The sequence below is a fragment of the Melanotaenia boesemani genome, chromosome 13, assembly GCF_017639745.1.
Source record: "Melanotaenia boesemani isolate fMelBoe1 chromosome 13, fMelBoe1.pri, whole genome shotgun sequence".
NCBI lineage: Eukaryota > Metazoa > Chordata > Actinopteri > Atheriniformes > Melanotaeniidae > Melanotaenia > Melanotaenia boesemani.
Window position 1 is genome coordinate 31,469,881 of NC_055694.1, and position 10,412 is coordinate 31,480,292.

Sequence of the window (10,412 nt, forward strand, 5' to 3'; positions counted from 1 at the left end):
ATGTACACGCACAGGTTATGATAAATTTAAATTCCTTGCAGCTGCAGTACTGAAAGTGATGGTGGGTGATTTTTATCCAGTTATACTGACTGAGTGGTTTGGAAGAACATGAAGACAGTGGGGTGAGCAGCCTGCAGCAACATCATGTTTCACTTTTTCCATTTTTCCTTTCAATATTAGTTATGAACATATATAATAAAGTCATATATATTAACATACTAATAAGATATAGTCTCTCTGTCCACTTTATCAGGTACACCTGTCTATCCAATGGCCTCCACAGCCACCAGATCTCAGTCCAGTAGAGCAGCTTTGGGATGTGGTGGAACGGGAGATTCTCATCATGGATGCAGCCGACAAACCTGCAGCAACTGTGTGATGCTGTCATGTTAATATGGAGAAAACCTCTGAGGAAGGTTTCCGCCACCATGTTCAATCTATCACACCAAGAATTAAGGCAGTTCTGGAGGAAAAAGGGGTCCAGCACCGTACCAAAAGGTGGACCTGATGAGGTGGATGATGAGTGTAGAGTTTAATGTATCATAGTGATCAGATTGCATTTGATTTTTTTGTAAAATATTTATCCACCATCTGCAGTTTTAGACCTACATCACAGCTTAGTGTGGTCGGCTGATTTAAGTATTTTTATATTAAACATTCTGTAAAATGACTGCATTAAAAGGGTAAAGTTATGAATAACCAGACAACAGGAGGAATTTCAGCCTGGATTAACCCCACGGTTCCTCCCTCCCAGCATCCGCATGACGTGCTGAAGTGTGGCGATTTCAGCTCATCCTGACACTGTGGTGTTATGGCTTTATTTAATGACGTCAGTTGTGCGACGTGTCCAGACATAGGATGTAGGACCATGGATGCCACAGATGTATTATGGTGTGGCTGCCAGATCTGTATTTCTGCCAGATTCGTATTTTTGTCGACTGCGCATGCGCATCGCGGCAGCCATCGTGGACGCTGAAATACGGCAACACCGTCTAGTCAAATCTGTGTGGTAGACGCTTTTTAGCTTATGGTGAACAACTTTTTTTGCCTCTTTTTGCAGTGCATTATAACAAGTGCATAACCTGTTTGCAGCTAACTGTTAGCTTAAGGTACAAACCTTTCATTAAAAAGTTGTCAACAACACGCCGAATGTCGGCTTTTTCTGTTGGACCCAAGCTGGGATGAAACACGCCATCAGCCATGAAGGCTTGAACATTGTTGAAGAAGACAAAGGGTGTGTCCCAAATCGCGCACTTCTATACTTCGAACACTACATTTAAGTGCTTAGTGCGCTGACACAGAAATTTCAGTAAAAACTCAGTGCACTGAAAGTACCCGGATGCTGCCCTAAACGCGGCCAAAAATCTAGTGCGAAACGATGGACACTACACGCACTAAACGGACGCCATCTTGCTGACGTAGCGGAAGGGGAGGGACTTTCAACCAGTTTTTCAGAGCTGGCAGCCACCGACTCAGCGGTACCGATGCAGGCGGAGGGTATTTTCAACTGTTGTAAGTATGAAGATATTTGATCATAATTCTAATATAAACTGCAGCATGCTTCTTATCTCTTCTATCCCTGATGACAGTTATGGATCTGATCATTTGTTGGAGGCTGCAGTAGAGTTAGCAACGTAAATGTTAGCAGTTTTATAGCCGATTTCGCGGATCTAGATGGGCTATAAGTGTTAAAAATGATTAATGCTATAGGTTCCGTATGTTTATTCATGATTGCTGAACCTCCAAATTAAGCACTGCGGGGTCTCTGGCGTAAACGAAATGGTCTTTGATCTGAAAACTGATTAGGAAACACCGCTGGTTAGAGAACCGGCCCGTTTCCATGGTACCGCTGACGAAGCCGTAGCTGATTGCAGACTCTTATCTAAAGTGATGTACAAAGTACCCATAAAGTACATAATAATGTTTGCTTTTATATAAACTTCCATTCTGTGTTCACCGTAGGTCACTGTGGCATCAAACTACTGAGCCAGCAGTGGCACTGAGGCATTTACCACCTGCGGGCTAGGACGCTGCTGTGGAGAAGAGGAGGCGGCAAGAGAGAAATGATTTAATTAAAATTTTAAATAAAATGTTTTCTGCATCCCTGTTTTAGCGTCTTCATTACTGCATTTCATATTTTAATTGATGGTTTCTAGTATAATCGGTTTCCTGTTGCAGACGTGAACGTATCAGTGTAAACACCAATAAAAACAAATGTATAATGTAACGTACTTTAATTCAGTTAAGATATCTTTGCTTATTTAAAAACTGTTTTAGCATAAAAGTATGACATGCAAACACGTATGTTGACGTGATTTTGGATTTTGGAAGAAAAAAAAAAGGTATATTAACCGAGCGGCGCTGCTAAGCTGGTACGTCACTACCAGTAAGTGCAAAACGTTAGTGCTCAATTTGGATCAGGACTTACCCACGATAGTGTGCACTACAGAAGGTAGTGCTTAGTGCGCACTACGCACTACCTTACAGTGCACTCATGTAAGTGCGCGGTTTGAGACACACTCAAATCCCCTCATCGCGAAGCTGCAAAAAGAGGCAAATATACTTCCGCATATTGGGCCCATAGAGCATGCGCAGTAGTGTCACCTCCCATCATGCTTCATTCGGCATGATGGGAGGTGACACTGCCGAAGCATGCGCAGTAGTGTCACCTCCCATCATGCTTCATTCGGCATGATGGGAGGTGACACTACTGCGCATGCTTCGGCAGTGCATGTGCACAGCCGTGACGTCACCGGACAAATAGAGACTTTTCTGTGGCTTTTATGGCCTTTTGAAAAATAATTGACGGATTAAATGTCCATGAATTAAAAATATTGAATAGAAAGATTAGTAATTAGCTGTGTTTAAAGCTGAAGACGTCCTGTCAACAGTTTTACAGCCGTGTCTTTTACCATTGTGGCCTATGGGAAAAATGCTTTTTGGGCCCCATGGGATTTTTTGTTGCAGTACCACGAGTGGCCACTGGGAAAAATCGGCGTGCCGCCATTTTTCAGTCCGTTATCCAGTTCCATAATACATCCATGTGTAGGACCCGGACATTAGGGGTTCGATAGAGTAAAAAAGAATAAAGCACCATGCAAGAGAACAGCCAGACTCGCGTGTATTATCAGACAACACAACAGACACAATGAATGATGATTGTTGCTGCCAGTGAAACTCAGTTAGCTCGGTGAAGCTCAGCAGCAGTACAGACACGAGTCTGTCCGGTCTGAGGGTTACTGTAGGTCAGGATGAACCTCGCTGTCAGCAGCTCTATCAGAGTCTCTGCTGGGTGGTCCGGGAGGTTTAGGTGGAGGAGGTTCAGATGTTATGAGTTGCTGCTTGTCCTCCTGGTTGTTTATCTTATAATGCAGTCGTTTCATCTCCTGTATTTATTTTAATCTGTTCTTCATGTATTTCTTGCCTGCCTGTCTTGAAAGAGGATCACTCTTCTGTTCATCTGCTCCAGTTTCTTTGCTGGGAAGTTTTTCCTTCTCTGAGCTGATGATCCACACACAGAGGCTGTTGTTTTCTGCTGGGTGAAGTTATTGGAGTAAGTTGGAAGTTCTGAGCTCATGTATGGAGTTATTGATCACTGCACCTGGAGCAGCTTGTTAAAGTGGAGCGGAGGAGTTCAGACTTGGGCAAAAGTGCAAAACATGCACTTTATTTTCAGTCTTCTGTCACATGATTATGGTGGCCTGCTAGTGTTAGTGACCATGTCTCTATATTTAACTGGTATATTGGTTTAACGCAGGTTCTTGCTCATTATGTTTTATTATATTCATTACATTATTATTAGATTAAACCAATTGAATATTATATTCAATCCAAGAAATGTGATCTTATTTTTATTTAATTTACTCATAAATATATTTTATTATAAAATTTCTTTTAAGCATTTATGTTTATGAGTTTTATTGACCTTGTAATAAAGGTATTGATGCACACCATGAACTCATATCGTATCATCGGACAGGCTTTTCTTCTTTCTCCAGTTTAACTTTTCTTCTAACTGACAATTTAATTGTTCAATTCACAGAAGAGTTAAATCTGGTTGTTTTACTTGATTTTTGATTTTATCTGGTGCATTGTTTGGACTTTGTTTAGAGCTATATAAATAAAGTTTTATTAATATTATTTAATATTATTATATTTTACACCCATGATTTTAGAACAGGGATCACCAATCCAGCTGCATCTCTGCGTGTCTGTGTGTTTGTATAAAAAACAGTTTAATGCAAGCATAAAATTAACTGCTACCTAAACCTAAAGGTGTCATTTACATTAGTTAAACAATCACCAGCTACCATAAGACTGTTTCCATCCCAGGACCTTCATGCTGAGGTGACACCTCAAAGCACCGTCACTCCACCGTCCACATAACGAAACTGACCATAAATCTGCAGCAGACGTCTGACGAAATGTCATTTGTGTTAGTCACTTCCCCAGAATGCACACATTCACAGTTTAACACATTACTCAGTTCAAAAGCAGAATTACCCTCCTGATGAAGGAAAACATGTTTAAAGCGAATTGATTCACCAGCACAACTGAATGATGTTTCAGGGTTTCTGAGAAAAATCCAATATTTCCATAAATTTGTCTATTGTCAGTATACACAGCAACATCATAAACTCAGTCTTATTTAGATACGACTCACTGAAGACTGTTGGTTTTGACAAACTAAGAGTAGACTGGATGAAGGGAGTTGATATTTCAAAGGCTATTGATATTTCTTCTGTTGTGGTCACTGACTTGGCCTTGTCTGACCATTTTTGTATTTTGTTTGATTTACTGATCACTCAGAATGTCCAACCAACCTGCTCCTCGGTTAGGAAGAGGTACATTAATGAAAGAACAAGTGCTAAGTTTGTGGAGGCCATAGCTATGTTACCAACAACCAGTGCAGAGTCAGTTGATGGACTCCTGGATCATTTCAATCTGAAAGTCTTGAATGTAATGGATGCTGTTGCACCGATAAGAATCAAGAGCACTTTGATCAAACAGAAAACACCATGGAGAAACACCACTGTGGTTACCAGCCTAAAAAGAGAATGCAGAAAAACTGAGCGGAAATGGCAGAAAAATAAACTTCAAATTCACTCTGAGCTGTACAAACAAAGCCTGCGAAACTATAACAATGAGCTGTGCAAGGCCAGAGAGCTGCATTTATCTGGAATGATTAACAGGAATGTCAACAATTCTCGCACTCTGTTTGCTATGATTGAAAAACTTACAAATCCTCATATACAGATAAGCCCAGAGCTCCTTTCCACTGAGAAATGCAACCAATTTGCCAACTTTTTTAGCCAAAAAAAAAAAAACCAAAACGATCAGGCAAAATATTAATTCCAAACAGTCAAACATGAAAAGTAGTCTGTGTCTAAAACCTAGAAATAATTCTGTTATGTCACGATTTAATATAGTTGATTTAAAAATCCTACAAGAAACAGTTTGGCATTTGAAATCAACAACATGCACTCTGGACATGATACCATCCAACTTTTTAAAAACAGTTTTTAGCTCAGTAGAAAGTGATCTCCTACTGATAGTTAACAGCTCACTGGCATCAGGCATTTTTCCCAAGTCACTAAAGATAGCTGCTATTAAGCCTCCTAAAGAAAAGGCCTCTAGATGCCTCTATAATGAACAACTATAGATCTGTCTCTAACCTCTCTTTTATTTCCAAGATTATTGAGAAAGTTGTATTTCACCAGCTTCATGACTTTTTAAATGAAAGTGGAAATCTTGATAAATTTCAGTCCGGCTTCCGACCTCATCACAGCCCTGAAACAGCTCTGGTCAAAGTGTTAAATGACATTAGGTTGAATACTGATTCTGGTCAAGTATCAGTCCTGGTTCTGTTGGATCTCAGTGCTGCGTTTGAAACTGTAGATCAAAGAATCCTGTTGCACAGGCTGGAAAACTGGGTTGGACTTTCTGGAGCGGTCCTTAACTGGTTCAGGTCCTATTTAAAAGGCCGGAGTTATTTAGTTACGATCAGCAGCTATGAATCTGAGCGAGTGGCCATGACTTGTGGAGTCCCCCAGGGGTCAGTCCTTGGACCTCTTCTGTTCAACTTGTATATGCTCCCTTTGGGTCAAATATTACAGAACTTTAGCATTAATTGTCAAAGTTATGCAGATGATACACAACTTTATGTGTCTCTGTCACCAGATGACTGCAGTCCAATAGACTTATTGTGTCAGTGTCTGGAGCAAATAAACACCTGGATGAAGGAGAATTTTCTACAATTAAATGAAGACAAAACTGAGATTATTCTGTTTGGTAGCAAAGAGAAGAGGGTCAGCATTGGTAAACACCTGGAGACTCGGGCTCTTAAAATCACTGACCAAGTTGGTAACCTGGGAGTGTTGATAGACTCAGACCTGACTTTCAGCAGCCATATCAAAGCTGTCACTAAGAAGCTTTTTACCAGCTCAGAAATATCAACAGAATTAAAAGTTTAGTCTCCCAGAAAGACCAAGAGAAACTCATTCATGCATTCATTTCCAGTAGGCTGGATTACTGTAATGGTCTTTTAACAGGACTTCCTAAAAAGAGCATTAAACATCTGCAGCTCATCCAAAACGCTGCTGCTAGAGTTTTAACCACGACTAAGAGATCTGAACACATCACACCAGTTTTGAAATCTTTACACTGGCTTCCAGTCAGTCACAGAATAGATTTTAAAACCCTTCTGATTGTTTACAAATCCCAGAATGGTTTAGGCCCAGAATACATCTGTGATATGTTCAGAGAATATAAACCTAGCAGAGCTCTTAGATCCAAAGACTCTGGTCAACTAGTCCAGGCCAGAGTCCAGACTAAACATGGAGAAGCAGCATTTAGCTGTTATGCTGCAAACAAGTGGAACAAACTGCCAGTGGAGATGAAACTTTCCCCAAATGTAGACATTTTTAGATCCAGGTTAAAAACATTTCTTTTCTCATGCGCCTATGCATGAAATCTGCATGTTAACTTTTTTTTTTTATCTTATCTTGCTTTTAATCATTTTAATCTAATTTATTATTTTTTTGTGATTATGTGTTGATGCCTTTTACTATTTCTAAATATCTGTAATGCCTTTGTTTTATGTAAAGCACTTTGAATTGTCCTGTACATGAAATGTGCTATACAAACTATAAACTGCCTTGCCTTGCCTAAAGACAGGTGGGTGGGTTGGTGGAGGATGGGGGACTGAATGCAGTGCTGTGGCATTCAGGGCACTTTCAGTGTGGTGTTTTAATATATCTAAGAGGACAAGTTTTGACTAGGTCTTTCTGTTCAGTGTTTGTCCAGGTATATAGATGGATTTGCAAACACACACACGCAAATGAAACCTCTGTCTTTATGCAGAACCAATGTGATCTTTCAGCACTCTGCTTTGCACTGAGCTTCATGCATTATGACCAAGACATAAACATGGGTCGTCAAAGCCATCGGTCCAAAACATGGACCTCATCTTTGCTTTGTCTGATTAAGGTGTTTGAGCAAAAATGTGGGTGTTGAACCCTCTCTTGGGAAAGAAGTTGATGAGCTTCACATTCTCTACAAGTGTGACGCCCATCCGAGACTATGAGGAGGAAGAGTCACCCAAACTTTCTCTGCAGATTTGCACAAACTCACAGTTAGTCTGTCTTCTCTGCACTATCTGCATCCTCTCCCTCCATCTCCTGTCACATCTTGAAACATGACACCGGCTGTAAGAGAATCTAATAATAAGCGAGTGTGGGGAAACAAATTGCAACGCAAATCCAATGTAACATATTTGAGGCTGAGATAGAGTAAAATCTAGGACGGGTTTTAAGTTCCGGCTAAATGCACTTTTTAGCTCTCAAAAAGAGATGTCCGGGTAAAGAGGGCGTTGGGTCACTCTATTTTTCTATCTGTAAAATCTTTCCTGTTTTCACAGATTAAACTAAAAAAAAAAGGAAACAAATGATGTGTCTTCATGACAGGCTGCTGATAAAGAGCCTAAAGATCCAGTTTAAACAGCTTCTTTGCTAAGTTGTCTGTTATGTGTCGACACATCACAGGTTCATTCCTTGAGTTAGGAGCCTTTTTTCTGCCTGAATGACTGCCAGGTCAGAGTTAAATTGTCTGAAAATGAGGTGGAAAGCAGAAAAGGTCGGAGAAAAACTTTGAAAGACTTTCAGAAAGCTGGAGAACTGCTGATCAAAACCACTTCAAGTCATTACATCAGAGTCTGAGGTGAAGGAATGAGGACTGTCAGGATTGTCTTTGCATGATCCTCTTTTTGGCATTTGAAAGAATCAGGAAAAGAAATTCACTTGTATTTTAATTTTTTGGGAGAAAATTAAGGACACATACAAATCTTTGTGTCAGCAAATCAGATTTCATCATCACAGGTTAAGATAAAGTAGGTCAAAGGATGAGTAGAAGTAGGTGCAAAAGGGTTGTTAATTAAAAAGAAAGCATTTTTTTTATCAGCAATTATTCCACAAAAAGACAATGTAATGATTAAATAAGTCAAAGTTAAAAGTCTGAGTGTTCCCCTGCCTGTATCTTTGCAGCTGTATTTGCAGGACAACGTTGCTTCTGTTGGCATCACTCTTCTCTCTGTGTGTTCATGTCAGATGGAGATGATGTAACTGCTCTGCAGGTATCTTACCAGAGGCATCATGGCCGAGGCACTGGGAGAAACCAGTCCTCTGTAGCGGTTATGAAGCTCCACCAGCAGCTCCTCATTTTCTTCACTCAGGGAGCTCCAAGCTCCAGGAACCAGCAGGGCCCCCAGTAGCATCCACACCCAGAGAGGAGCCTCTCTCTTCGGCCAGAAACCAAAGGATTCCATCCTCAGGTTGGACCTCCATGAGGAGGCTCCATCCTGGGTAGTCCGTGGGGTCGAGCCTCCCTGGAGCTCCGAGAGGCTCCTCCGTTGCATGATGGGAAATGAAGTCCTGAGGGATGGATCCTGAAGTGGTTAGCCCAAAGTGTGTGTATGTGTGTGATGGACTGGTCTATGTTTACATGTGTGTGTACAATAAACCACTTGTGTTTGAGTGTGTGTTTGAGAGTCAGTAAAAATGTGTGTGATCGCTCCTCAGTGCCTCTCAGCTCTGCTGATCTCTCTGTTTCTGAGCCTGCTTTAAGCAAGCGAGGATCCTCCCACAAACACACTCACACAAACTTCTGTCTTTCTGAGGACTCCGCTCACTAAACTTAACCAGCAATCCAGCCTGAACTTTAACTACAAAGTTTGGACCCTGAGCAGAGTCTGTTCAGCAGGAACGTACCATATCTATTTTTTAAAAAATCACCACAAAAACAGATACACAACCACACACACACACCCACACACACACACACACACACACACACACACACACACACACACACACACACACACTCTCATACCACACTCTGCACCGACTGGTACGATAACAAACTCCCCAATCCTCTGACGGCCTTTATTCTCCATGTTTGCCTCCTCTTAGACCTCGCCTCCATCTCTTCTCCTTTGTTTTCTGTCTAAACAGAACCAGAAACTCTTTTCTTCTGACTGGCACTTAATAATTCACCTTGGTCCATTTCTCATTTAAACTTTCAGCACTTGTTGTCCTCAATATGTTGATAATTAAAATTTGTTACTGACATGTGAAAACTCCTAATAACACTAGAAATCTGTGTTTACTACCTTACTGTCCTACAGAAGTCACCATTGTTTTATTTGTGCAGTGTATTCTGGCACGATGATGAATCAGGGCCTGTTCTGAAGACAAGACAGATGCTAGATTTTCTTTTCACCTTGAACTGAGGATCTACAGAAGCGACGCTGCACTGAACTGGTTTTGGTTTCAGTTTATAGTCAAAAGGAAACAACAGCTTAAGAAAGGAGAACCTAATGGGAGAAATTCTGTGGATGGACACAACTTCTTCAGAATCATCAGACCAACCCTGAACCATCAGACCGACCTGAACCATCAGACCAACCTGAACCATCAGACCGACCTGAACCATCAGACCGACCTGAACCATCAGGCCAACCTGAACCATCAGACCAACCTGAACCATCAGACCGACCTGAACCATCAGACCGACCTGAACCATCAGGCCAACCTGAACCATCAGACCAACCTGAACCATCAGACCAACCTGAACCATCAGACCAACCTGAACCATCAGGCCAACCTGAACCATCAGACCAACTTGAACCATCAGACCAACCTGAACCATCAGACCGACCTGAACCATCAGGCCAACCTGAACCATCAGACCGACCTGAACCATCAGGCCAACTTGAACCATCAGGCCAACCTGAACCATCAGACCAACCTGAACCATCAGACCAACCTGAACCATCAGGCCAACCTGAACCATCAGACCAACCTGAACCATCAGGCCAACCTGAACCATCAGACCGACCTGAACCATCAGGCCAACTT

At 41.4% G+C, this 10,412-nt stretch overlaps 1 protein-coding gene across 1 annotated transcript in view; it reads right to left on the reverse strand.

Moving 5' to 3' along the window:
- LOC121651480 (peptidase inhibitor 16-like) overlaps positions 1–9,073 on the reverse strand; it is an 81,519-nt gene extending 72,446 nt beyond the window's left edge. The window contains exon 1 of the mRNA XM_042003714.1: positions 8,639–9,073. Within this exon, the coding sequence (XP_041859648.1) occupies positions 8,639–8,911 (273 nt within the window). The 5' untranslated portion in view covers positions 8,912–9,073. The remainder of the gene's footprint in view (positions 1–8,638) is intronic.
- Positions 9,074–10,412: the final 1,339 nt, after the last annotated feature.